We start from the raw sequence: 27,894 nt of genomic DNA, 5'->3' as shown, positions 1-27,894 counted from the left end.
CCCGCCTCCCACCTGTTCCCTCTGCCATCCCCAGAGGCCGACTGGGCTCTGTCCGCAGGCACCCCATGGCGGCCCTTGCTCACCACGTCCCAGGGCCGGGTCGGAAGCCCGAGGGGCCCCCAGACCCTGGGACTCAGCTTTGTTGCCCAGCCCTGTGGCCTCTTCTCCCTTGTGCCTGGCCTGGAATGCCCCCCACACCTTTGGGACGTCCGGACTCCCGACTGCACTACAGCCTCCCCGGGGCCCATCACTCCCCTGTGCGGCCCGGAGCACCTGAGGGCGCCCAGCACTCAGTTCATGCTCATGGGGACCGGGGTGGGGCGAAGCGGCAGTTTCGGGGGAGACGGGGCAGGGCTCGGAGAGCGCCGAAGGGGAGACCATCCACTCTATATTGGAAACAGCCGTGTCCGGCGGTGTCTCCCGGCTCTCCTCGGGTGACCCCCGTGGGGAGGGACCTTGCTCTGGCTGCGGGTCCCTGGGGGGTGCAGGGGCTCACCTCGCTCGTGTCGTTGGGCAAGCAGATCTTGTGGCACATGCGGGAGATGTTCTGCTCCACGGCCTCCACCTCCACCTGGTGCGGGGGCTGCTTCCGGGGCCCCGTCCTGGAGCAGACAGTGCACGCTGCACATGCCACCCGATGCCCTCACCTGGGCCCAGCCCGACCCCAGCCTCTAAGCTAAGCTCTGTGCCAGGTACAAAACAAAAGCCAACCCCGAGACCACCGCCGTTCCCTGGGGGCTGCCCTGCCTGCGGTGCTGGGCACATGGCCTAGAGGAGGCAGCAGCGGCCAGCCTGGCCTCACTCCCAGGTGCCCCGAGGTTCTGAGGACACACATGGGGAGGGGACCCAGGCTGAGGGGTCCTGGGCCCGGCACCAGTAGGCAGGGTGGGTCGTGTTCTTATTCCCACACAGCTGGGCGGGGGGTGGGGATGCGGACACCCACCTTCCCCACCGCGACCCAGGCCGCCACTCACTGTCACGTCTGCTCCCCAGGTCACCCCACCCTCTCCCACAGACACAGGAGACCAAGCCAGGGCTGGAGGGCAGGCAGAGCCGGGCAGGAACTGCAGGATGGGCTGGCAGGGATGGGTCTGAGCTCAACCACTGTGGGCTGGGCTAGGGGGACACACAGGTGGCTGGGGACATCAAGGTCATCCTCTGGCCTCAGGGTAGTTCCTTCTCTGCCCTGGACAGGCAGCCACGGGGGCAGGAGGAGCTCATGGCCAGAAACCTCCACTGACCAGCCTGGCCGCCCTGCAACCCTCTGGGGCCTCACTCTCCATCTTCCTCCCCGGCTGCTGGGACCTGGTCCCGCCTCCGCAAACTGACACCAGCTTCTTGAGAGGAAGCCGAGTGTGGCTCCACTGGCGGGTGTCCCCACTGGACCATGAGCTCCTGGAGGGCCGGCGGGGCCCCTCGGCACCCCCAAGCCGACGTTCCCGGGGCCCTAGGAGCTGTCAGGCTCACCTCAGGACCCTCTGGATGCGGCGGCTGCAGTCGGGGGCCAGCACCTTCCTTCTCCGCGTGTCTATGAATTTCTGCGCGTGGGGCAGCAGCGCCGTGCCCGGCGGGAAGAGGCCGGTGCAGAGCCACAGCAGCTGCCAGCCCCGCTCCTCGCTGTGCCTGCACACGGGCCAGCCAGGCAATCGGGGAGATGGGGCTTTTGAGGATTTATGCCGTGAGCTGAGGCCTGCCTGAGGCCCTGGGCAAGGCAGCCGCTGCCCTGCTGCCAGTGCCACCAAGGCTTCCCTGCCCACGAGAAGGGGAGGGGGTGCTATTGTGCCCATTTTGTGGAGTAGGGCACTGAGGTTTGGAGAGACCAGGGCCTGCCCAGGTGACAAAGGAGAGAGGGGGAGAGGCAGGGCCCAGGCCAGGTCTGCCCCCCCACCGCCCCCCCCCGCCCCCCCCATCCCCCGCTCTGGCCAGCCCAGGAAGTCAGGGACACACCGGGTCCCAACCTTCCCACCGTTACTGCGAGGGTCGCCTCTATGAGGGGCCGCCTCCCCCTCTGAACAGTAGACACAGCCTCGGGGGCTGGGGCGAGGCCTGAGGGGGCCCTGGGCATGGCAACCCGCGCGGTCCCCGCAGACCTCTCGGTGTTGTGCGTCAGCTGCTTCAGGATCTGGCAGTAAACCTCATCCTGCAGGGCCGCCTGCTGCAGGGCCGCCGAGAAGATCTGGTCGGTAAGCTCCAGGGAGGTCCAGGCCTTCCGAGAGGGGTAGTCGCCCATGTACCTGAGGATGGGTGCAGCCGTCAAGGAGAACGCGCCGGCGGGGCTGCCTATCACCGCTGAGCCCCGAGCCCGGCCCCGCGCGGACCCCGGGGCAGCGCTGTGCCCTGGGAGATCCGGCCCCCTGGCGGGCGGGCTGCGGGGCTGGGGCAGGCTGGCCGGGAAAGGATATCGATGAAGATCCGACAGGCGACGTCCCGCAGCTCGGCGTCGGCGTGGACGCGCCTGAGCAGAGGCTGCCGCAGCGGCTCGGCTGAGTGGGCCCACAGGCGGCCCCGGGGCCGGGCCAGGGGCAGCGCGGCTCTGCTGACCGTCTCCTTCTCTGGGACCCTGTCAGGGATCGAGGCGGGGTGAGGGCCCTCCTCACGCCTCCTCTGCCCGTGCCCCTCTCTGTCCCCTCCCCACCACGAGCCACGCGCACACAGTGGCAAGGGGGCCCCAGGCTCCAGCGCAGGTCCCCACGGGGATGCCCTCTGTGCCCGCAGCACTCAGCTCAGAAAAGGGGTGGTCGTGGGAGGGTCGGAGGGTCCCCTCCCTGCCCAGCGAGGCCAGGCGGGCAGTGCACCTGCTCTCACGGCCTCCAGCCCCCGGGGAGCGGAGAGAGGCTGCTTGGGGTGGATTCTGGGCGTGGGCAGGGCAGTCACCTAAAAAACTCATAGGAGAATTCCTCCAGGGTGTGCAGCTTCTCCTCAGGCTGCTCCTCGGGGGCCGGCTCTGCGGGCCGCCCCTCCTGGGCTGCCAGCTTCCGCTTCTCTGGTGGCATGGCCAGCAAGCTCTGTGAGGGCACGGGTCTGTGGGTGTCCAGGAGCCCCTGCCCACTAGCTCCTCCTGGCCTGGTTGCCTCAGAGACTCGGGAGGGGCCGGACCACGGGGCTGGATAGGCCTGAGTCTACCCTTCTTGTGTCACCTGCTGTGTGACCCAGGGTCAGTGACTCAGCGTCTCTGAGCCTGTTTCCCTTCCCTTAGGAGGGCTCTCAGGCCCACCACGCTCCCCTTCCCTGGGGCCCCTCTCCTCAGGGACATCTCTCACCCTGACCCTGCCAGCCTGGCCCCCGATCTCCTTCCGGCCTCAGCACAAGTGCCAGTCCCTCAGGGACACCTTCCCAGACAGGGCAAGCCCCCGCCCTAGGATTTGCTCCCATAACAGCAGGTACTCCTTCTTGGTGGCACTTCGTTCACTTGCCATCGAGTCGTCATTCGTCCCAGTGCTCCTTGAGGGCAGAGATACTACCGTATTCGATCCTGTACTGCAGGCGCGGGGCACGCAGCTGGCACTCGATACATGCGCGCTGGAAGCCCTGTCTGCCTGTCTCCCTGGGGGGCTGGTCTTGGGCGCTGGGGTGGGGTGGCCATCCGGGGTGGGGAGGCTTGAGCCCCCCTGGGTCAGGGTTTAAATGAAGCTGAGACAAGGACGGATGCATCCCCAGGACACTCCCTGGTGGGAGGGGTGCAAGGAACACCCCCCGATTGAGCACCTGCTAAATGCCGAGCGCCGCGCCGGGCACTCACTGCACGAGCACTTCCTGCCTCTCCATCCCCCCAGGAGGACGACGGGGCTGGCAGAGCTGACGTGAGGCCCAGGATCCGTGAGGTGGGTCCCCGGCCCCTGAGCTAGGACCCCAGGCCGGGCATCTCGGCCACTTCCCCGGGTGTCCACGGGTGCCCAGCTGAGGGCAGGGGAGCATATGAGTTACCAGCAGCTCTGCCGAGGGCTTGGAGGCCGTTGGGATGGTGTAGAGGCAGGCCGTGGGCACCAGCCCTGTCTTCTTGGTCCTGTCATTCTGGGCCAGGGTCCAGTTCTCAGAGGCCAGCAGCCCCTGCTTCTCTGTCAGGAGCAGCAAGTCCCCCTTCTTGAAGGGCAGGAGGGTGGCATCCTCTACAAATCCAGGTCACACGGACACACACACACGCACGGGGCAGAGAAGACACCGTTTCCCAAGGGCCCAGCGGAGGCCACAGGCTGTGCTGGCGTCCTGTGGGCCGTCTCCTTTGGCCGGTGGGGAAACGGAGGCGCCGAGAAGTGGGTCCAAGGCTGCCCTGACCGTGAGCTGGTGGTGGGATTCCCAGAGCTGTGGCCCTCAGGGGCCACAGGGGCACAGAGCCTGGGCTGGCAGGAGCTGGGGAGACCTGCTCAGACGACTGACCACGAGACGGCTGGCAAGCCGGTGGACCAAGGGAACAGCATCCCAGCTGGCAGTCACCAAGCCTGCCCGGAGCTGGGCGACTTCTCTGAGCCGGTTTCCTCAACCGTAACGTGAAGAAAGTCACCCCTCCCTCCTGGGGCTGTTGTGAGGATGGAATGGGCCCCAGGGGCAAAGCTTCTGCTGACGTTTCTTGCTGCACTTGAGACCCTGTGCACAGCCCTCCCCTGCCCCCTCCCTCCTGAGGCCTGATTTCCAGCCGAGCTCCGGGAAGCCGTGGCCGAGAACTCGACTGCCCGGGCTCGCCCCGCCCCCAACCCCCCTCCGGAGCTGTGTGGCCCTGGACAAGCTGCGTCCCTTCTCTGAGCCTCCAGTCCTTGCCTGTAAAATGGGACAACAGGGCAGCTGTGGGGACGGTATGCAAGGCACGGGCGGGTGGCCCAGCTGTTCTCTTCCGGCACGAGGACAGCCCTCAGCGCGCTTCACTTTGGAGGGTTTGAGACCCCTCCTGGAGTCCCCTCATCGTGCACATGGAAGGCCTTGCCTACCGCTGCCCCCCGAGGGCTCGGTGGCCTCTCCCCTTCTCTCTGCTCGAGGCCTGGTGCCCCGCCTGCCACGTGACCACCGGGACCTGGTACGAGCCAGCCACCCACCTTCACCGGGTCCCCTCCCCACCTGGCTGGGTACCTGTGGCCTTCCTGTCCTGCAGGGCCATGGCGAACACGGACCTCTCCTTCAAGCCCTCCAGAAACATGGCCACCAGCTCGGCGATGGCCACGCTGCTGGGGGACCTGAACTCGAACTCCTCTTCGTGCAGCGTGAACAGCGCCAGCCTCTGCTCACCCTGGGCCTCCCTGAGGGGGAAAGGGGGCAATGTGACCAGAGGTCTACTCCACTCCCCCCTCGGGTCAGCCCCTCGACAGCCTCGGAGGGGTGACCCGCCTGAGTTACAGATGAGGAAACCGAGCAGCGAGTCCAGAGCCACGGCAGGACCAGGGGCTGAGAGCAAGTCTGCCCCGGTCCCAGGCCCCGCTGTGTGTGTGGGCAGGTGGGCCAGAGCTTAGGCTCCCATGGGCTCCAGACGCAGTGGTGGTATTGAGCCCCAGTCTGTGGGGTCCGCTCCGGGCCGGCAAGGTGGTGGCCAGCGTGGAGGGCCACCACGGGGCCACCGCAAAGAATGGTGGCGCTGAAATGGAGCACCAGCCTGGATGAGCTTGGGCGAGCTGCCCAGCCTCTATGTGCTTCCGTTTATTTATCTGCAGACTGGGGGTGCTGGGGGGACTTACTGGCATAGCAGAGAGCGCCCAGCACGGTCAGCCTCAGTAAGTAGTGGCCAGCCTGCGCCCTGCACACACTGGTAATGACCACCGTGGCCATGCCACACTGGGCTGTGCTTTAACCAAGCAGGGGCTCTGGCAGGGCACAAGCAGGCCTTCCCGAAGGGCATGGAGGCCTTCTCAGAAGGTGAGAGCCATAGAGAGCACAGGGCCAGGGCGTCCGAGGTCCCCCCAGGCGTGCAAGGCCGCCCTCGTGCTGTTCTGTGCCCTGCACACGCAGCCCTGTCCCTCGCTCCCTCTCCCAGATGGCTGGCACCTCCGAGTGAGTGGTTCCCCGCCGTGAGAAGGGAAGGAGCCTACAGGTGAACGTACACCCTGGAGGCTGCAAGCTTATGTGCCCCTTTCCAGCGGGGCTGGGTTCTAAAGGAAGCTTGAGAAGGCGACGCGTGATGTGCAGACACAGTGCTGGCCCTGGGACAGTGGAAGGTGGGTCCCGATCCGGCGGCCCTCACACCACACGTGTGATGTGGTATGAGCCAGCCGGGCTCCCAGGGACAATGTCCCTCCTCCTCTCCATCTCTCCTGCAGCCCCCAAGGGCTGAGGTTGTGGGGAGAGAGAGATTTGGGGCCTCTTCCCTCAGGGCACCCACCTGTTGGTGATCAGGCTCATGACCTCTAGGAAAGAGAGTTCTAGGAGCATCTTCTCCTTCTGGTCCAGGAAGTACAGCCCCTTCCAGTTAACAGCCAAGATCAGCTGAGTCTTGGGCAGTCGGGGGCCTGGCGGAAGGAGACAGAAGTGTGAAGCCTGGGCTGGCCCGGGGTGTGGGCCCAGCCGCACCCTCTTACCCGGTCGGACACCGTTACCTGAGAGCGTGGTGACTTCAAAGAGCCGAGAGAAGAGCAGCGGCCACTTCAGGCAGGCGGTGTCCACCACCTGCTCCTGCACGGCCAGTGGCGTGGCCTGCTTCTGGGTGTATGCTGCCTGCTCGGAGGACACGATGATGTGTCACCTCCATCACTCATCGACCCCCACCTAACTACTCACCCAGCGCCCAGGGTGCTCATTTGCTGGATCATTCTGTGAAGCCTCTGCCTAAAGCCAGGCCAGAGCCGGCGAGGGCTGGGTGGGAGGCTCTGGTGGGCTGGGGAGGACCCCGCACCGGCGGTCGTGAGAAGGAAGGAAGGCTTTCCCCTCCTCAGCATCAGAGCTCCGGAGGCTGTAGGGCCAGGCTCCTGCTCGCTGCCTCAGCCTGGAAGACCGTGAAGGAGAGCCGAGAGAAGAGCAGCGGCCACTTCAGGCAGGCGGTGTCCACCACCTGCTCCTGCACGGCCAGTGGCGTGGCCTGCTTCTGGGTGTATGCTGCCTGCTCGGAGGACACGATGATGTGTCACCTCCATCACTCATCGACCCCCACCTAACTACTCACCCAGCGCCCAGGGTGCTCATTTGCTGGATCATTCTGTGAAGCCTCTGCCTAAAGCCAGGCCAGAGCCGGCGAGGGCTGGGTGGGAGGCTCTGGTGGGCTGGGGAGGACCCCGCACCGGCGGTCGTGAGAAGGAAGGAAGGCTTTCCCCTCCTCAGCATCAGAGCTCCGGAGGCTGTAGGGCCAGGCTCCTGCTCGCTGCCTCAGCCTGGAAGACTGTGAAGGTCGCGTGCAGGTGTCTGCGGGCCCCCGTCTGCGGGCCCCCGTCTGCGGGCTCAGGAGGGCTCTCGCCAACACTGGCCTCAAGGGGCTGCAGGTTGCTCCGTGCCCAAGGCCAACCATGGTGTGTGTGTCTGTGTGTTGCTGGTGCCCCTCTCTGCCTCTCTTCTGCGGAGCTCTTCCTCTGCACGTTTGGGAGGCATCTTTCAGGGACCTTCACCTCAAACCACCCCCCACCAAGTCTGGTCTCACCTTCCTTCCTCCTCCGTCCTCGCCTTTTCCCCACCCGCACCCTTTCCTCTCCCCATCTCACTGCTCTGTGCTCATCGCTGGCTGTAACATCCAACTGAGCTTTCTTGTTAGTTTGTTGAATAAAATGTTATTTCTCTTGTTCCTGCTTTAAAAGGTGGTTGGGTAACATTCAGATACTGGATTGGGGGATGTAAATTGATACATCCTGCCTGAGACTTGGCTGTATGCAACGGGTGTCAAGGATTTTAGAACATTCACACACTCTGAAATCCCTTCTCTAGAAATTGATCCTGATGAAATAACCGGCAAACATACACAAGTTGTATCTACAAAGAGGTTCACCTTGCTGTTTTAACAGTGAAAAATGGGGCATGACCTTAACATTCATCAGTAGAAATCAGTGAAGTGAATTATAACTCATGAATACAGTCCTATGCAGCCCTTAAAAACAGAGAGATCGGTATTTAGTGACACAGAAGTAGGGCCACAAACTATTAAGTGAAGTAAAGAAGTATGTTTTAAAGTTATCTAATAATAATCCTACTTTTATTTTTTAAAAAGGTATGTTTTGGGCTTCCCTAGTGGTGCAGTGGTTAAGAATCCACCTGCCAATGCAGGGGACACGGGTTCGAGCCCTGGTCCAGGAAGATCCCACATGCCTCGGAGCAACTAAGCCCGTGCGCCGCAACTGCTGAGCCTGTGCTCTAGAGCCCGCGAGCCACAACTACTAAGCCCGTGTGCCACAACTACTGAAGCCCGCGTGCCTAGAGCCCGTGCTCCGCAACAAGAGAAGCCACTGCAATGAGAAGCCTGAGCACTGCAAGGAAGAGTAGCCCCCGCTTGCCGTAACTAGAGAAAGCCCGTGCGCAGCAACGAAGACCCAACTCAGCCAAAAAAAGAAAAGGCGTGTTTCTCTCACTCCAATCATATGCATGTCTCCGTTGTGTACATGTGAATAAGGCAGTCTAGAAGGACACACGCCACAAGCTTAAGAGGGGTGAGCTCTTTGATGTGATATTATTGGTGATTTCCCTGTTGTTTTTGTATTTGTCTGTATTTTCTGGTTGATTTGGTAATGCCCAGGTTTTAAGAGTTTAATGGAAAAAACCCAGTGAAACTATGTCCACTTTGGAAAAAGTGTGGTGTGAATTTCCTAATTCTTTACTCTCACCCCAACTGCCCCTTCCCAAATTACGAAGCCACTTCTCACTCATGTTCATCTGGGCTTGTGTGCCTCTCTTGTTCCCCTCCGTCTCGTACTAGCCCTAAAACATCCATGGTCTCTCCCCCGTAAACACATCCACTCAGGCTGGGAAACAACAGAAACCACCAACAGGGTTTGCTTCCCCAAATTCCCTTTCAAGGATCGTCCCCAGGGGATGCCAGCCACTGCCTTGTGGAACAGAACATGTGTGGTCAAGCTTGTGTGGGGAACGTTGGGTACGACCATCAGGCTTCTGTCCTGCAGGACTTCTTAGAGCCTTTCCTAAGGGCTGTGCTCTGTGACAGCCTAAGAGCCGGAAAGAGCAAGCTGCGTCCCCCGCCGCAGGCGTACAGGACCCTGGTCTGCGGCCCCACTTTGAGCACCCCCTTCTGTGTTGCCCGAATGGAAAGCGTGTTGCTTGGTCATCCCATCCTCCCTGCCCTTCTCCGCACTTGGATGGCCCTTGCTGCCGCTGCCCCGGGGCTTATCTCCCTGCCACCGGGCTGTCAACCCCTGACAGACAGGCGCCAGGCTGCCTTCGGATTTCCCACTACCTGTCGTGTTCTCTCTTGGCCCCCAGCGCAAGTTAACGCAGGGGAGGCATTAACCAAAGGGTTGTATCCTCAGTAACCCCACGTGCACAGCTCTCCTGCAGCAGCTGCACCAGCCAGCCAGGTCCTCAGAGATGCCTTTGCACCCTCAGGCCACACTGCAGAGCAAAGCACCCTATGAGGAAGGAGGCTCTGACAGAGGGGCGGGTTTGGGACAGCCCTGTGGGGAGGGGAAGAGAGACAGGGGGACTGAATCAGACAGCCTGTCTTTGTCCCCTCTTGGGGTGGAAGTTCAGGAGCCGCAGAAACCTCCGCTGGTGCGGGTGATCCCGAGAACATGAGTGGGTGTTGGGAGGTGCAGGTAGAGGCTTGGGGAGGAGGCTGTGAGCCTCCGGGAGCCGCCTTCACTTGGTGCGGGCTGACCAAGCAGGGGTAGAAGACGGGCAGCCCTCCCTGCTGTCCAGAGCCAGCCCCGGGCACACAGGGCCCAGCAAGGGGACACCGTAAGGCTTGGGGCCAGGATGGGGCCTCACGGGGCGGGACTGGTGCCGAGGCAAGGGCGTGCTCGCGGTCAGCAGCTGGGGATGCCCTCTTGCGCCGGAAGGCCAGGGCCCAGCCCGACTCTGCAGTGGAGACCAGTGCGGGGCTGAGCTGCCCTGACCTATGCAGGATGCCACGTTGGAAGGAGGAGGGAAGACGGAACGGGCCTGTCAGAGGGAGTGGACCTGAACGAGACTCTTTAAACCTGAAGAGACGGGGCTCTGCTGAGCGGCAAGTTAGTCTCCCAACCCCCCATGAGTGGGGACTTGTAATGGGGTCTCCAACCCCTCTACACACCCAGGGCCCCCAAAAAGAGCTGCACGGCCCGAGTGCACAGGCTCTGGGGAGCTGACCTCAGCGTGGGCAGCGATGACCAGGCTGGCCCACTTCTCTGGGGGCTTGGTCCTGTACAGCTTGTGGGGGACACAGCTGGGCAGCAGCTCCTGGACGGCCTGGCTCCCCACCGAGGCGCCGAGCTGCACGGAGCAGTGCTGGGCCAGCAGTTGCACCAGCTCTTCCTCCTGCACAGCCCGGGGGACACACAACGGGGGGGGGGCGTTGAGAGCCCACCCTCCCCCAGGACGCTCTCACCCCGGCACAGCAGAGGTGACCAGCCACCTCCGCTAGGCAGGATCTGCCCCTCCCCCAACGCGGCAGAACCTCCGCGGGCCCCGACTGGGCGCCGACGCGGGCTGGGCTCAGGCTGGCAAGCAGGGACCTCCCAGCGGCCTTGGCCTGAGCCCTGCGGGGCCTCTGCCTGAGGACAAGGGGGGATCCCCTCTGCCCCTCTCTCAGCCCTCCGGAGCCAGAGAATGTGTGGGAGGGAGCTCTGAGGCCTGGGTGGAGCCCCAAACACTGCTGTCTGAGGGGGGTGAGTCTGGGTGAGGCCTTTACCCTGTCTCCTCCAGTCCTCACTGGGCAAAGGTGACCAGTGGCCACCCCTGTTTGGCCTCTGCAGGACTCATGTGGGTGGGAGCCTGTGTAAGGCACCAGCATGCACAGCACAGAGCAGGGTTCCTGCTCCAAGCTGCCCTGCTCTTCCCGGGAGACCAAAACCTCGCCCGGCCACCTAGCTGCCTGTCCTCTGGGCCCCCCTTTCCCCTCGCCCCTGCCTCTCCCTGCCCACTGCCCCATTCCAGGCAGGCCTCCAGGACTGCCATGGCTGCCTCCGACCTCCAGGGCAGCATCCTCCGATTCAGGCCCGGGAGGTCTGCACCCACTGAACAGGTGCAGTGCTGCCCTAGGACTTCAGGTGCACGAGCTCCCTTCACTCGAGTCTCACAAACATACAGAAAGCTCAGGTGACTCTGCACTTTCCAGATAAGGGCCAGAGGCTCAGAGAGGTGACCTAACGTTCCAAGGTCACACTGCCAGGAAGAGGCCCAGGTGGGACCTGAACTCAAGTGCTGGGGCTCCAAGGCCATGTTCTTGACCCCCAGGCCCTGCTGCCCCATAAGCAGCTGCCGTGGTAAAACCAGGTGGGCTTGGGGCTGATGGGAGGGCTTCCCCACCTGCTGCAGGTGCCCCAAACCCCAGAGGCTTGAGCAAACCTATGGCTGAGGGACGAGATGGAGGCGGCCGGGCAGGGCCAGCTGCGCCCAGAGGGGCCCAGGGACCTGCACTGGCGGACGCCCCCCCCACCCCGGTCCCACTCCTCTCCCCTGGCCGCCTGCCCTCCGCGCTCCCCCGGGCATCCCTGGTGGCCACAGCCCAGCTGCCTTGCTGTCCCCGCCGCCCCTGCGCTGGAACAGGGCGCTTCCTCAGGCTGTCTGATGGGTGGGTCTTCAGGGCCCTGACGGCCGCGGTCCCCTCACCTTCTCGAAGCTGTACTCGCCGGACCAGACTCCGTGGAGGACTTGGTGGTAAATGAGCTGGGTGCTGACCGGGTCCTCCCGGGAGTCGTGCCACGGGGTGAAGAACTCCTTCCGGAAGTAGAGGCGCCAGGGCGCCTGGCGCTCGCTCTCGCCCCTCTCCCGGGCCAGCTGCTCACACTGGGCCACGGCGTCCATCACGTGGTCGCGCCCGCTGCCCAGGGACCAGAACTGAGGCCAGAATCGAGGCGGCAGGGGTGAGCGACTGCCGCGTGTCAGGCCGCCCCACCTGCCTTTGGCACGCAGAGGACAAGAGCCCGCTGGACGCCCGAGGGCCTCCTCCCCACGGGGCGCGGCCTGTCAACCACCCCCCCAACGCTGCCCCACGCTCGCCCCGCCCACAGGCGGCACATGCCCACGTGACGGGGTCGGAACACTCTGATTGGTTGGTTGGCGTGAGCACGTCTCGGTCTGAGGCTGTGGGCGTGGGCGTCAGGGCATCTGGTGGGGAGATGATGTGGGGCTCAGGTGGGGCAGTGCTGGTGTGACCTCCGCATTGCTACATGGGAGTCTGAGCTCCCCGGCGTTGGGGGCTTGGAGCAGGATGTGGGCATGGCAGGGGACCTACCAGGTGTGCCTGTGACACCGTCTGGGGCCGAGGTACAGCCACTGGGCTGAGCGCATGAGTGTTGGGGCAGGAGGGCAGGTTGCCTGGTTAGGAGGCATGTCTGTGAGCGGGAGTTTGTGTTCGTATCTGTTTGGCAGCCGGCAAGGCGAGCGGTGGCTAGGCTGACAGGCGGGTGGTGGACGGGACCCCCCTGGCCAGTACCTTGTCGTACACGGCAACCTGTAGGGAAAAGCCCACGTGGTCGCTGAGGCCCTGCTTGTGGGCGATGTGCAGGCAGACTTCCCGAGACGTCGAGGCCGAGTCCACCAAGACGGTCAGGCTCTCTCCAGTTGCCAAGGTCACATGGATCGGGACGTGCTTCTTGGACTTGACAGCCTGGGGACAGACGAAGACTCAGGTCCTCTACTCGGGAGGCTCCTGGACTCAGCTGCCGGCTCTGGTGCTCCCGGAACCCTGGGATGGGAGGCCGGTCCACCATCCCCTCTTCCCTACCCGCTGCCCCTGCTGGCTCATCCCCGTGGGTTCCAGGGGGAGGGGCCTTCTGAAGCCCCACACGGTTCGGCAGGGAGTTAACAAAAGTCCTGGCCAACGGACATCTGCTACTGAACTGACAGACTGGGCCAGGGTTGCGTCCCTGGGATGCAGCCGGCAAGCGGAAGGCCCAATTTTTTTTTTTTTTTTTTTCGGTTTTCGGGCCCTCTCACTGCTGTGGCCTCTCCCGTTGTGGAGCACAGGCTCTGGACGCACAGGCTCACGGGCCTAGCCGCTCCGCGGCATATGGGATCTTCCCGGACCGGGGCACGAACCCATGTCCCCTGCATCGGCAGGCGGATTCTCAACCACTGCGCCACCAGGGAAGCCCGTAAGGCCCAATTTTAACATGAGATCCCTGAGCTTTGGCTGGGTGACTCAGAATCACAGAAAATCAAAAAGCTCTCGGCAGTGGCTGGGTCTCGTACTCTGGAACATGTTGGCTCCAAGGAAGCCACTGCTCCTCTCTGTGTACAGCAGGGCACGAGTGCCACCACGCCGCTAAGGCAAGTTCACATGCAACTCCAAGGCTCACGTGCAGAGCAGGTAGATAAGGTGGAAGGGGGGAGGCCCTGTGGACTTGGGTGGCAGGGCGAGGATGGGAGGGGCTGTGGCGGGAGGTTACCCTGGTATAGGGCACCATGGGGCACAGACAGTGAGTGCCTTTCAGGAGCTGCAGGTATAGTGGGGGGCAGGGGTGTCCCCTCAACCCTGCCTGCTTCTGAAGGACCTTTCCTGAGGTTACTGCAGGAACTCACAGGTGACACAAACAACATTGCCACCATGGCAGACAGCCTTGGTTGGCCATATAAAATGCGTATGTCCTCGGTAGGGGTAACGCTTTAAGCAGCCACTCACACCCTGCAGCTAAGGAACCAAGTAGACTTACTTTCCCCTTCAGCTGGTAGGGCCCTAAAGGAATGCCGATTTAGATTGGTGGCGAGGGTGCAATTTTGAAGGCTGGACCAGGCCTGGGGAGGCTCACAGGGACCACTGGCACAGAAGGCGGTGGACGGGCCCGGAGCACACACTTCCTGCTGGCAGCCCCATGAGCTGTGCTGGAAGAGCCATGACGGCTGGGCACCACCCCACACGGACCGTCTCTCGCCCCTACCTGCAGCTCCAGCCAGGAGGGCGGCTCCGTGCGCACCCCGTTGGCACAGGTGCGTCTCAGGCGCTCAGCACAGAAGGGCCCGTAGCCGACTGGCCCTTGACCAATGAAGTTCAGCAGATACTGGTGGGCGAGAAAGGGAAGGGGACGAAGACACTTAGAACAGAGGACACTTTCTACTTACTGTCCAGATTCTAGAAACTGTGATACTAATTGTAACTATGGATGTTGGATGTGTTAACTAACCTTACCTGGCAATCATTCTGCAATACACACCTATGTAAAAGCACTACACTGTACACCCTACACTTGAACAATATTATATGTCAATTATATTTCAATAAAACTGGAAAAAAATTTTAAATGAAAATAAAAATGATAATAGTGTTGGCAAAGGTGCATTGACACGGGGCTCTCACACTGTGAGAAGAAATATCAATTGCATGGCATTTCTGAGGAGTCATTTGTCAATATTTTTAAATAGTACATAGTTTAAAAATGTACATACTCTTCGACTTAATAATTCAAACCTATGATAAAGGTAGATATATAGTTTTTTTTTATTTATTTAGTCTTTTGGCTGCATTGGGTCTTCGTTGCTGTGCATGGGCTTTCTCTAGTTGCGGCGAGCGGGGGCTACACTTCATTGCAATGTGCGGGCTTCTCATTGTGGTGGCTTCTCTTGTTGCAGAGCACGGGCTCTAGGCACGCGGGCTTCAGTAGTTGTAGCACGTGGGCTCAGTAGTCGTGGCACGCAGGCCCTAGCGCATGTGGGCTGCAGGATTTGCGGCACGCGGGCTCAGTAGTTGTGGCGCATGGGCTCTAGGGTGCGTGGGCTTCAGTAGTTGTGGTGTGCAGGCTCAGTAGTTGTGGCTTGCTGTCTCTAGAGCACAGGCTCAGCAGTTGTGGCGCAGGGGCTAAGCTGCTCCGCGGCATGTGGGATCTTCCCGAACCAGGGCCCGAACCCATGTCCCCAGCATTGGCAGGTGGATTCTTTTTTTTTTTTTTTTTTTTGTGGTACGCGGGTCTCTCACTGTTGTGGCCTCTCCCATTGCGGAGCACAGGCTCCGGACGTGCAGGCTCAGCGGCCATGGCTCACGGGCCCAGCCACTCCGCAGCATGTAGGATCTTCCCGGACTGGGGCACGAACCTGTGTCCCCTGCATCGGCAGGTGGATTCTCAACCACTGCGCCACCAGGGAAGTCCTTATAGTTTTTAATCATAGTGGTGTTCATGGTGATGGGGAATTGGAAGATGGATCCTAAATGTCCATCAATGAGTGAAATACGCACTGGGACAGTGCTAACAGATGGTATTAGCACTGCCATTTGGGAACAGTTTATGACATGAGAAGACACATAAGATAAGTGAAAGCTGCAGGAGAGCCGATGTTCAAAATATGTTTGACAAGATTCTGAAACAAGGCATTGAAAAGTTTTTGTTTCTCAGAGAGATTCTTTGAGGAGATGCAGCCTGGAAGGGTTTACTGGTGTCAAGGGTGGCCCAGGGCCCAGGGCAGATGGCCAGGGTGACCATACTTCCTGCTGTCCCTGAAGGGACAAGAGGTAGTGAGATTGTTTTCTATGTGATTCCAAGTATGACCCTATCACACCACAAAGGGCCAGGAATTGTAACATAAGTTACCTCTGGGTGTGGGGTTGACTTTTATTTTCTTTCTAGACTTTCTTCATATCCTACATATTACTTTTATCATCAGAACCAAAAGGTATATTAGAGTAGCAAAGGCTGGGGCCTCCAACACTTGAAAGCACCTCCCTTGTTATTTCTAAGGCCTAGAGAGAGATGCTGCAGCCGATCTCTGGTTGGTGCCCACTCCTCAGACTCCTTTGCCTTTTCAGTGCCCACTGCACCCATTGTCTCATTGGTTTCTGGTGACTGAGCCCAGGTAAGATGACCCTGCAGATCCTGATTAGGGGTTGGAAGGAGCATCCTTTTTTTTTTTTTTTTTTTTTATAATTAATTTTTTTGCTGTGTTGGGTCTTCGTTTCTGTGCGAGGGCTTTCTCTAGTTGTGGCGAGCGGGGGCCACTCTTCATCGCGGTGCGCGGGCCTCTCACTATCGCGGCCTCTCTTGTTGCGGAGCACAGGCTCCAGAAGCGCAGGCTCAGTAGTTGTGGCTCAAGGGCTTAGTTGCTCCGCGGCATGTGGGATCCTCCCAGACCAGGGCTCGAACCCGTGTCCCCTGCATTAGCAGGCAGATTCTCAACCACTGTGCCACCAGGGAAGCCCGAGCATCCTTTTTTATAGACGGGAAACTGAGGCTCAAAGGAGCCCAGGCACTGATACCCATCCTGGCCTGCAGGAGCGGGAGAATTGAGCCATGTGTGGGTTAGGATGTCTGGACCTGCTCCAGGGCCCCGGGCCCGCCCTTGCTGCCCCCGCCTTCAGCCCCTGCCCCCGGCCCTCCCCACCTTCATGACCCTTTCGGAGGGCGGGAAGCAGCCCAGGCACAGGCCAAGCAGGATCCAGCCCCGGGCCAGGCTGCTTGTTTTGTAGTTCTCCGAGAGCTGCTTGCAGATCTGGCAGTAAATCTCGTCCCTGAAAGACACGGAGCGCTGGGAGGCCAGGCAGGGGGCTGGCTCTGGGGGAGAAGAGGAGACGGGGCGCACGGGCACACAGCTCTTTCTGCACCCCTGGGGGCAGACATGTTTGCAGGGGGACCGCCAGCCTCCTCGCCTCCAATTGCTTTTGCTGCACGCCCTCACCTTCCTGTCACATCCCGGCCCACCGTGGACCCTGTCATCTCCCAGGACTGTGCTCCCTCCAATGTCTCCCCAGTGGGCTCTGTGGCCCCACTTCTTTTTTTTTCCTTAATATTTATTTATTTATTTGGCTGTGCTGGGTCCTAGTTGCGGCACGCGGAATCTAGTCCCTGAGCAGGGATCGAACCCGGGCCCCCTGCATTGGGAGCGCGGATCCTTAACCACTGAACCACCAGGGAAATCCCTCTGCACCCCTGCTCCTGACAGCCCTTGTTTGCTGTCTTCCCAAGGCCTCAGCCCTCCGTCCCCCCAGTCAGTCCTCTCGGCCCCTTGGGCCTTGGCTCCCTCCCTCACCCAATCTGCCCACAGCACCTTGACCCTCCAGCTGTGGGCCACAGCTACAGGGAGGGCCCAGGGGTCTCCAGCCAAAGCCCTGCTCCTGGTAGATCAGCCCAATCTGATCTGCTCCTTTCCCCAACCTCACAGTTATTTCAAACCTTTCCCTCTGCCTAGAGGCCCTCCGCCTTCCCCTGAATGCAGCCCCCCCACCCTGCCACTGCAGGGAGGAGAGTGGGGAGTTCGAGGGAGAACCCCTCAACTCCTCACCTCCTGATCAGTTCCCATTCCCACAGGCTCAAGAGCCTCTCTTCTCTGTGTCCTCTTGGGGAAGGGGCTTTCCTCCACTCAAGCCTCCACAGGCTTGCTGACTCAAGCCTCTATCTGTTGGAAGCCAACCTGGAGCCTCTGTGCCATGACAGGGTCATGGAACAACACCAAGACAGCGCTGCAGGGCAGTGCTGCGCCCAGGAAGCTGACTGCATCTCTTCTGATCTGTTTTCTGAGCTGTTTTGTAATTTTGTGCTTCTGCCTTGGAGAAGTACATGGGGGATTTGCCCCCTGTCCCAAGCTTAACCGTGTAAAACATCCTCTTCCCCCTCCCAAAGCAAAACCTACGAATTGGGACTTTTTAACAACAGCCCCTGGCTGGTGGGAGAAAAAACAAACCACCTGGAAATGTAGGGTTGTTTCTATGGAAAACACCAATAATAAAAAAACAATGGCCCTACATGGGAGTAATAAATGATTATGGGTATTGTTGGTTCTGGTATAAGGATAAATTAATCATACAGAGTCGACTGCCAACATTGGAATTGTTGACTCGTCCATTCAGACAAGGCTTCTCGCCCAGAAGAACACAGTGATAGATTAAATTGTGAAATACATCGTAGATGATTTAGGGGTACATTGTTAAGACTTGTCCATGCGGACCTCTGGGACACATAGGAAAGTTTAGGAAACTTCCTCCTTCATAGTTTCTTTTAATGGCTTGTTACATATTAGCTTGGCTTTGTTATTAGTACGGATTGAACCTACTCTAAGAAAAAACAATGATGTTTTGAGAACCTTTAGAATTACTTTAAAAGTACATCTAGAAATGTTAGGTACAATCTATTATAAATATCTTCTGAGGTTTTAGTTAAACACCTGATGATGTAATCACTTAGGGTATATAAACCTGACTGTGAGAAAATAGAGAGAGACCACGCTTGCACATACACAGTGTTATTGAATTATTTAACTTCCCCTCGCCGATGCTGTCCATCCCTCGGGTATTCCTGGACCTGCAGGAGCTGGACTCCCGCATCTATCAACTTATAAAAGTGTCCCATTAGCCTCTCCAACCATCCAGAGGCCAGCATCTTTCCCCTAATTACTCAGTGGTATACTCCTAAATGTTTAACAACCAACTCTTCTGGGGGAAAAAACCCTGAAATTCATTGCATTTGCCAATTTCTGTGGTGTAAATAGTCCCACCAATGCTGATTTCAAGCTACCAATGTCACGTTGCTGACCACAGAGTTCAGAGGAGACGTGCACGGCCAGCTTTCCTGGGCCAGTAGAGTCAGTCCCAGCAGACCTCCTCCTTCTGCAGCCTCTGCAGGCACTGCCGTCAACCACTCACCCAGACGGGAAACCTGGGGGCGACCCCAGACTCCACCCATCAGCCACCACATCCTACTCTCTGTCTCCTGGAAATTTTCTCTGTCCCCTGCTCTCCACTTCTGCTCCCTGGGTTCCCTCATCAGCTCTGCAGCTGCCCTCTCCTGGCCTCCCAACCCCAGGCTCCATCCCTCCATGTCACTGCCAGGAAGATCTTTCTGGAAGTCATCTATGATCATGGTCTTCTCTTAAAGCTTTTCCCTGCGCTCTAAGGATTGAATTCAAACTCCGGGCCCCAGCTGGGACAAATCACCTGGAATTCCAGACCCTCAGGCTGTTTCAGAACTCTGTGACCCTGCTCACCCTCTCCCTCTGTCTAGCGAACACCACTCCTCCGTCCCACCACCCCGGCCCTACTCTTTCTCGGTGCCCCCACTGGATCACCACCTTAGCACGGGCAGTTACTGTGGGTCTCCGGGTCCTCCCATGCTCCCCAACTAAAGGATGGGCTCCTTGAGGGCAGAGACACGTTGCCTTCATCTCTGCATCCCCAGCCCACAGGCCAGGGCCTGGCCCTGAGCAGGTATTTAATAAACATTTATCAAACGTGTGGCTAGATGTGAAGTGGGGCATTTGCTTTGTCTTGGAATTTGGCTAAGACTCCAAAGCCAAGGATAAACAGATGATAATACTCAATATTCTAAAGAGATACACTCTTGTAGGATTTACTAAAAGATGGCAGAACCAGTCCAGCCAGGAAGCGACTTCATGGGAGTAGAGAGATCTCTGGCTCATCTTCCCTACATCTAAGTGAGGGGGAGTGAGGGGGACCCAGGAGAACTGCTAATGGAGATGGGGACTGTCTGCCAGAGACGGGACCCATCTCACTCCCCATCTGAGGCATGCTGAGCCCCAGCAGCCCACTGGACCACCCCAGGGTACTGGAATGGGACATGATGACAGAGCTCTTGAGAGTGCTTCGTTTGTGTCCCCTGGAGATACAAGTTGGGGGTCTCCATGAACAAGACACTAGTGTCTGCTTCCTGCTAGAGAAGTCTAAGCCACCCTTGATGGGCAAGATGGAGAAAGAACAGTCAGGAGCTGAGAATTGCACTTGTACTGTTTGGTGGGGCAAGCGTGGATGGGTGTCTGTTGACCAAGAGGAGGCCATGGAAGGAGCTGGGCTTCAGGCCTCTTGCTGGGATCCACGCAAGCAGGCCAACCATCATTCCAGAAGGTGCCAGTGGTTAAGAGGCTGTGGTATGTTCCATTAGGGGCTAGAGATGACAGAGAATCTCAAGGGATCCCTGAGACAGTGTTGGCCCCAGCTGGGGTCAGGACTGCACGGAAGTGCCTACGGGGTATCTGAAGAACCCACAATCATCTCATACGGGTCTGCCATGTTGGAGGGTGTGGTGGCTAGTGAGGACTAACCATGAGAGAATTACCAGTAGAACCAACTACGTTGGAAGAGTTGCCACATTAGTGTCATGCAGGCAGCTAAAGCACTAGTCTTACTGGCTTGAAGAACCAGAAGACAGAGCTTGGGTACCCACAGCAGTTGAAAGTGAAAAGAGAAATCCTGTAATGAAGACAAGCAAAGAAGAGGAGTCCTACATTTTGCATATAAAATCTTCCTGAATCTCTGGCTCACCCTTGATCTACACGTGTGTGGGGCAGACTCCAGGTAGTCCAGCAAAGGCTAAAATAACTGAACAGGGTTTCCAGCTGCTGCTCACCAAAGGGAGACAGAGTTTGAATCCACCCAAGTTAATTGTCTGCCAAAGTGAAAAGTCAACCCTCTCTGAAGGAGAACAACAGATTCTAGAGTCTCTAAACATATCATCCCCAAATGTCCAGGATACAACCCCAAAGTACCAGATTTCTGAGAAAATAACAGTCAGGTACTGGACATATGAGGAAACAGGAAAACATGACCATTCTCAAGAGAAAAGGCAATCAGTGGAAACTGGCCCCAAGATGAACCAGATATTGGATTTATCAGAAAAGGTTTAAAAACTACCATAACTGTGCTCAAAGATGTAAAGGACACTATGCTCATAGTGAATGCACAAACAGGATATCTTGGCAGAGCAACAGAAACTATAAAAAAGAACTAACCGGGGCTTCCCTGGTGGCGCAGCGGTTGAGAGTCCGCCTGCCGATGCGGGGGACGCGGGTTCGGGCCCCGGTCCGGGAGGATCCCACCCGCCGCGGAGCGGCTGGGCCCGTGAGCCGTGGCCGCTGAGCCTGCGCGTCCGGAGCCTGTGCTCCGCGACGGGAGAGGCCGCGACGGTGAGAGGCCCGCGTACCACAAAAAACAAAAAAAGAACTAACTGCAAACTCTAGAATTGAAAAATATAATATCTGAAATTAAAAAAAAATGTTGGATGGGTATAATAGCAGACTGGGGAAGATAAAAGAAAAATCAGTGAATGTGAAGATAGATTAACAGAAACTATCTAATCTAAAGAACAGAGGAGAAAAAAAGAAAGCAGGGATGAACAGACCCTCAGGGATGTGAGGGATAATATAAAAGTCTTCCATATGTTTAATTAGAGTTCAAAGGAAAAGAGAGAGAGAATGAAGTAGAAAAAAAACATTTGAAGAAATAATGCCCCAAATTCCCCCAATTTGGTGAAAAATAATAACTTAAAATATGTGAACCCTTGAGATACAGTAGTCTGTCCCTGAAAGCAGTATACATGGTTCTTTAAATTTGTATAAAAACACAATTCTTGTAAAGCAAATTGTATATAAAGCAAAATATATATAACACAAATGAGGGACTTGTCCATTTAAACGGACTTGCATTAAAGCTGGTTATCAAATGAATCACCAGCCCATGATGAATCTGTCTTCCTAAAACTGGGTTTCACCCAGGGGTTTTAACGCAGAGCAAATAGAGAACCCTTGACGATAACGTCTGCTGTCCTGAGACCCCACCTGCAGGCCCCAGGGTAGGGAGCAGGATAGGGCTGCAGCCACGGGCTGAGAGCCAGTGAGGGTTCCCATGTTCTGAATGGGGGGCAACGGGGGTGGGGACTGACCTGAGGCTGGGCCGCAGGATGGCGTAGCCCACAATGAACTGCACCTTCTCCAGATTGGACATGGGTCGGTCTGAGATGGGGTCGTCAGGATCAAATGCCTCTTCCCCGATATTCAGCTGGCCGGCCACCTTGAAACCCAAAGGTGGCAGTCAGGACAGCTGAGATTCTTCCCATTTGCAAAGGAGGAAACCGGGCGAAAGCCTGGAATGCTGCCGCAGGCCAGCCAGCGGGCGGCAGAGCTGGGGACAGGCCCAGGTCCCCTGTCCCTGGGCTCACCTGGCCCGTGACCCTGGAGGACCGCTTCAGCTCCGTGGAGGAGATGTCCTTGGTCCCTCTGTCCCTGCGGTTGGGCCTCTGTGGATGGAGACAGTTCTTGAGGGATGGTGAGCTGGGGTAGCACCTCCCACTCTGACCCAACAGTGCCTAGGGTGGGGCTAGTCTCCAGATCCCCCAGCCGTTTCCCAGCCGATTCACAAAGCACCGAGCAGCCCCTCATCTTGACCGAGCTGTGCAGCACTGACAGGTGTGCATGCCATCCTCACAGCTGAGCGAGGAAACAGACAAGGGAAAGTGAGAAACTGGACAAAAGCTGCTCGGCCGGTCGCCCGCCCTCTGGGAGGGCTCAGGACTGTTCTGATTCCAAAGCTTGGACCTCTCGCCAGCCAAGCGGGCTGGGTCTGAGCCCAGGTGCCCAGGACAGCCCCAGGCTATGGTCATTCTCTGTGACAATTTGGTGGATGAATTGGAATACACTCCACCCACTGCAAGGAAGGGGCTTTCCCAGAGATCAGAAGATTCTAAGCTGCGGGGCCCAGGCTGGGTGGGGAGGGGTCTGCCCCCAGCCATCATGATCTGCTGGTCTCCTTAGGCAGGGGTCACACCCTGTCCTGATGGTGTCATGAGAAGTTGCTGCCAAAATTAGAGCTCAGTGTGGGACCGGGTCCAGGGCTGGGCAGCAGCTTCTGGCTGGGCTAAAACTGGTTTGCCACACCGGGGACAAACATAAAACACGTTAGGCTGGCGAGCGAGGGTGGGCAGGGCTCACTCAGCCAACTGCTCCTCTGCACACGGTGGGTGCTTAATAAATGTGCAGGAAGGAACACTTGAGATCTGACCTCTGGGTAGCCAGTCCTCCCTGTGCACACCTTCCAGAGGTGCCAATGGCTGGACCACCTCCCAGCGTCCCCTCCCTGAGAGGAGGCCAGCCTCCAAGGTGGCCCCCAGTGGCCCCTGCCTCCTGACATTCTCACCCACTGTGGCATGGAGGCATTGCAGCTTCCTTCCTGCTGTCTCTCTGAGGTCACTCATTGTTGAGGAAGCATATGTGAGAACACTCGGGCAGCACCATGGAGAGGCCCAGGTGGCCAGAGCTGAGGTCTCCCGCCAGCAGCTACGTGAGGGAGCCATTCGGAAGCAGATCCCATAGCCCCGGTCGAGCTTGGAGATGACAGCTTGACTGCAACCTCACCAGAGACCTTGAGCCTGAACTAACCAGCTAAGCTTCTCCTGACCCTCAGAAACTGTCTGAGATAACGAATGTGGGCTGTTTCAAGCTGTCAAATTTAGGGGGTAATTTATTACACAGCAATGAATGACTGTTACACTCCGCGGAGCCCACATCTCTAGAGGTCAGGGAGTCAGGGCTCGAGCTTGGCAACTTCCATGTAACCCCTGGACCAGATCTGGCCACGTGATGCCAGGCTGCAGACTCCCTTAGATGTCTATGCTGTTGGTCTGCACACAGGACCTCACAGCTATCTGAGCTGAGGTACGGGGCACTGTGATATTGTGATTTCTAATAAGAAATACATATTTGGTCTTCTTCCCCATTACTGGCACAGAGCTCCTAAAACCCTTGGAATTTCCTGTGATAAAGGTGTATTTTTATGTTAATGAAGTGACTTTTGGAAAGCACCTAAGGGTGGGTCTGGTTGCCAGGGGACAAGGGGAGGGAGGAGGGGCGGGAGATTGAATTCAACTGGCTCAGTGGCCAATGATTTTGCCAATCGTATCTATGTAATGAGGCCTCCGTAAAAACCCAAAAGAACAGAGTTCAGAGAGCTTCCAGGTTGGTGACCACTTGGAGATTTAGGGAGAGTGGTGCCTGGAGAGGGCATGGAAGCTTCTTTTTTTTTTTTTTTTTTCCTATTATTTAGTATTTATTTTTTATTTTTTGGCTGCACCGTGGGGCTTGTGGGATCTTAGTTTCCCGACCAGCGATTGAACCCGGGCCCTCGGCAGTGAAAGTGTGGAGTCCTAACCACTGGACCACCTGGGAATTCCCCATGGAAGCGTCTTAATATTTCCCCACACCTTGCCCTATGCATCTCTCCCATCTGGCTGTTCTGAGTTGTATCCTTTTATAATAAAGCAGTAATGTAGTAAGTAAAATGTTGCTCTGAATTCTCTGAGCCGCTCTCGCAAATGATACCCAAGGAGGGTGTCGTGGGAACCTCTGATTATAGCCAGTGGGTCAGCAAATGAGGAACAGTCTGGACTTGTGCTGAAGCAGGGATCGTCTTGAAGGACGGAGCCCTTCATCTGTGGAATCAGACGCTATCTCCAGGCAGATGGTGTCAGGATTGAGTTGAATTGTAGGACACCCAGCTGGTGCTGGGAATTCTTGGTGTGGGGAAATATCCACATACATTGGAATTGGTGACAGAATCATAGGCAATCGTGGGGCTCCCAATGCTGGCGGGCCCGAGTGCTATCACTGCTGTGTCATTCCTTTGGACTATTTTGGTTAATTCCACTAAGATGACATCATGAAACCAGGGCTTTAGGGAGGACTTCTGACCAAAAATGGATGTGAATTAACCTTCCATCAGAGGACAGGGCAGAACATGGGTAAAGAACTTGGTCTCTGAATTCAGCAGAATGGATTCAAAGCCCAGCAGTGTCTCAGGTGGGCTTTGAATTCACTGTGATCTGGGGACAAGTCACTTCACTTCTCAGTTTCTCTAGCTACAATAAACTTAATAATCCCTACCTTGTAGGGATGGCTCATCTGGAAATTAACTGAAGAGAAACAACTGGCACATAGCACATCGCCAGTCAGTAATAACATCTGTTGTTAGTGTTACTGTCCAATGTTCAGGTCAAACCCAGGGTTCAGAGCCTGGGAGATCCTCTCCTATGAGGACTGTATGATTCACAAAGTCCTGGGTGTAATGCCTGACTCAGGAGCTCCTGAGCGCCATTCCAGACTGAAAAGCCCCGGGGGCCCCTGGGTCCAGCAGCTGATGCTCACGCCACGTCTTGCCTCCCCCTCCAGGCCAGCTTCCGGGGCCTGGGGACACCGGAAGGGCGTGTGCCCTTTGTGCCCCTGCCCGCTGCGCACCTGTGCGGATCCGCTGTGTGCCGGAGGCTGGGCACTGCTCTCCCTGCCCAGGGTGTCATGGATCTGCCGCATCACCGAGCCACCATGCGGGGTGTTCCTGGCAAAGAGCACTGGCTCCGGGATGTCACCCATGAACCTCAGGATGATGCCCCACACAGCCAGGGCGGCCTGGGGAGACGGGGACAGAGCGCCGGCTGGAACCCAGCTCCACGCCGGGTCCCGCCCGTTCCTGGTTCCCGCTGAACCAGGGGGAGGCCTGAGCCACTAGGAACCAGAGGACCAGGTACCGAGCAGTCGGCGTCCTCCTCGTGGTAAAGCAGAGGGTATCGGAGGGGCCGCCGGATGTGTGTGTGGCTGGCTGATTTCTGAAAGTAGGTCACGGCGAACTTGGGGAAGGTGTACCCGGCCAGGCCGTCTGCGTCCTCCTCGGGCTCCTCCAGCATGGGGACCGTGTCCAGGTCAACCTCGGGTAGCTTCTGGGTCCTCTCTTCCAGATCCTGGGTGCCAGTGAGAGAGAGGGACAAGGGTCTGCTGTCCTTTCAGGTGTGACCTGGCAGCGTGTGCATCTTTGGGGGCCAGGGAGTCCCAAGAAGGGTCTGTCTGGTTATTGACGGGGTGCAGAATTATCCACTGCCCCTTGTGTTGGGGACCTCCCCAACCCTCACCCTGGCGGGCCCCTGGCGGGCTGCCGGGTGCCGGGCGGGCCTCGGTGTGAAAGGCCCAGGTACCTGGCACCCTCTGCCTGCAGACCTGGGCTCTCCAGACACCCCCCACTCCCTGCCCGCCTCCTGCTCGCTCTGTCAAGCGCTCCTCCAGTGGAGGGGGGGCCGGGCGGCCCGCACTGCACAGATGATTTGTTGGGGGGGGAGCCTGGGCGGGGGGAGGGGAGGCATGAGCACCTTGGGGGGCGCCTAGGTCACTGGCCCAGAGCAGGATGCCGTGCGAGTCAACGGGACAGCCCCGGAGCTGCCCTCTCCTGCCCCCTCCTCCCCCCCACATCAGACACGGCCTCCTCCTGCCGTGCTTTTTCTACCTCGGGTCCCCAGGTCACATGCTGCAGAGCAGCAGCCACCGAGGTGCTCCGTGACAGGGGCCAAACGCACGCGGGAAACGCTGCCCGATTGAAAGCCCAATGACATTCGCACAGTAAAGGCTCTAGGAAGCCTTGCAGGTAAGAAACCTGCTCAACTTGAAAGGGTTTGACCACGGAGACCCTCGCTCCTCTCTTCTCTGCATCTTCACCCAGGACCGCAGAACTCACTTCAACACCTACCTACTCCATCGGCTCCCGGAGCTGGGTCTTGGCTTTTCAGTAAAGCCTAGAGGTTGGCCCCTAGACAGAGCCCCCCTCGCTGCTCGGTCGGCAGGGCCTATCTTACCTCGACGTGCGGCGTGGCCTGGCCCTCCTGCCCGCCCGTCAGCGAAGGCAGGAAGCCGAACACCTGTTCCACCATCTCCGTGTCGGTGACAGTGTCATAGATGGACTTACGCTTCCTGCTGGGGACAGCGCTTGGGCTTTTCTGCTCTTCAACGGGGATGACCAGAGGCCCCTGCACAGACACCCCGGGGGGCCACGGTTACCACAGGCCCGGCTGGGGCGAGCCCCTCCCGGAAGCCAAATAAACCTCCTCCTGCCATATTTGTCCAAATCAATACATTTCCCTTGAAAATCCTAGGTTTTAAAAGCGAGAGGGACTGGAGATCAACCAGCCTGGGCGTCTCCTTGCCCAGTGGATAATTAGAGGTCCAGAGAGGGGAGATGCTTGCTTGCCCTCACAGGGTACCACGCCAAAGCCCGAAGACCCCCAGAACCTAGCTGCAAAACCCACTCAGGCCCACCTGGTCCCTTCACAAAGAGCACCAAGGCTCCCGTGGGAGAGGGCCCTGGGGAGGGCCTGTCCGGGGCCATGTGGGTGCAGGAACACGCTGCTGACATGTCTGGGGCTCTGCACTCTTTCTTGCTCTGGCCACTGTACTAGCACTGTGCTCCGTGGAGCCATTTTCATCTACGGAGCAGGGGCAGACTTCATCCTAGGCCCTCTTCCTTATCACCATTGCCAAATGAGCAAGTTCTGAGGAGTGAGGTGGAGTCTCAGGTGCTCTCCGGGTGGAGGAAACGGAATCACGCAAGGGTGAAATTTCAAAACGCAGGGATATGCATCTCGGCGCCACTCCCCTGCTCCCTGCCCTCCCGCCTCTCTTGCCTGGACTCTCTTAAAGGCTCCTCTTGGTATTTCGGGACCTGGAGGGGGCAGGAGTGTCTGGTGAGAGCCCTATGTCGCTGCTCACTCCTCCTGCCTACCCTCCCTCACCTGGGCCCAGCCATCTCCCACCTGCCCGAGAGGGCAGTGCCCACCTACATTGGCTTTCTGCCGCCGGAAGTTCCGCCGGACAGCTATGCCCCTGGCATACGCCTGGATGACCACCACTGCCCTCCTCTTGGCCTGGACCTGCTGGCGCACCAGGTAGCCCCTGCAGAGGGCCTGCAGCTGGACCATCCTCTGCCGCATGGCCTGGTACTGCTTTGCCAGCAGGTGGCTCCGGGCAATGGCCTGCAGACGCTCAAAACCCAGGAGGACCTGCAGAGGCAAGAAGGATGGGCACTCACAGAGAGGCCTGGGCCCAGCAGGGCACAGAGCAGAGAAAGGCCTTCCCGAAGGGACAGAGAGCAAGGGGCAAGGTGTCCTCACAAATTAGCTTGACAGTTACCTGCTTTACGGCAAAGCGCTAGTGCTAAAATTTTACGTGCCTGTGAATACGAGCATATTAAATGACTTCTACGTGTAAAGCAGTTAGAACAGAGCCTGGCATGAAATTAGTGCTAAGGAAGCCTTTTTATTTTTTTATTTTTTATTTTTTATTTTTTGCGGTACGCAGGCCTCTCACTGTTGTGGCCTCTCCCGTTGCGGAGCACAGGCT

The 27,894-nt window shown here is 58.2% G+C and overlaps 1 protein-coding gene across 2 annotated transcripts in view; it reads right to left on the bottom strand.

Annotated features, from left to right (window-relative positions):
- MYO7B (myosin VIIB) overlaps positions 1 to 27,894 on the bottom strand; it is an 88,927-nt gene that overhangs the window by 10,058 nt on the left and 50,975 nt on the right. Inside the window, exons 20-39 of one of the 2 annotated variants that reach the window (XM_055078692.1) lie at positions 27,336 to 27,554; positions 26,355 to 26,525; positions 25,263 to 25,472; positions 24,976 to 25,143; positions 21,909 to 21,986; positions 21,633 to 21,760; positions 16,351 to 16,477; positions 13,923 to 14,042; positions 12,479 to 12,652; positions 11,653 to 11,880; positions 10,192 to 10,359; positions 6,513 to 6,630; positions 6,299 to 6,425; positions 5,059 to 5,225; positions 3,925 to 4,106; positions 2,875 to 3,005; positions 2,403 to 2,560; positions 2,091 to 2,244; positions 1,468 to 1,623; positions 497 to 602 (exon numbers count right to left, since the gene is read on the bottom strand). In XM_055078692.1, the coding sequence (XP_054934667.1) occupies positions 497 to 602; positions 1,468 to 1,623; positions 2,091 to 2,244; positions 2,403 to 2,560; positions 2,875 to 3,005; positions 3,925 to 4,106; positions 5,059 to 5,225; positions 6,299 to 6,425; positions 6,513 to 6,630; positions 10,192 to 10,359; positions 11,653 to 11,880; positions 12,479 to 12,652; positions 13,923 to 14,042; positions 16,351 to 16,477; positions 21,633 to 21,760; positions 21,909 to 21,986; positions 24,976 to 25,143; positions 25,263 to 25,472; positions 26,355 to 26,525; positions 27,336 to 27,554 (3,090 nt within the window). The remainder of the gene's footprint in view (positions 1 to 496; positions 603 to 1,467; positions 1,624 to 2,090; positions 2,245 to 2,402; positions 2,561 to 2,874; positions 3,006 to 3,924; positions 4,107 to 5,058; positions 5,226 to 6,298; positions 6,426 to 6,512; positions 6,631 to 10,191; positions 10,360 to 11,652; positions 11,881 to 12,478; positions 12,653 to 13,922; positions 14,043 to 16,350; positions 16,478 to 21,632; positions 21,761 to 21,908; positions 21,987 to 24,975; positions 25,144 to 25,262; positions 25,473 to 26,354; positions 26,526 to 27,335; positions 27,555 to 27,894) is intronic. The other variant, XM_024115012.2, reaches the window with a different exon arrangement.

Source organism: Physeter macrocephalus, chromosome 2 (assembly GCF_002837175.3).
Source record: "Physeter macrocephalus isolate SW-GA chromosome 2, ASM283717v5, whole genome shotgun sequence".
Lineage (NCBI taxonomy): Eukaryota > Metazoa > Chordata > Mammalia > Artiodactyla > Physeteridae > Physeter > Physeter macrocephalus.
Note: the sequence above shows the minus strand (reverse complement) of the source record. Positions and strands in the feature narration are given on the sequence as shown.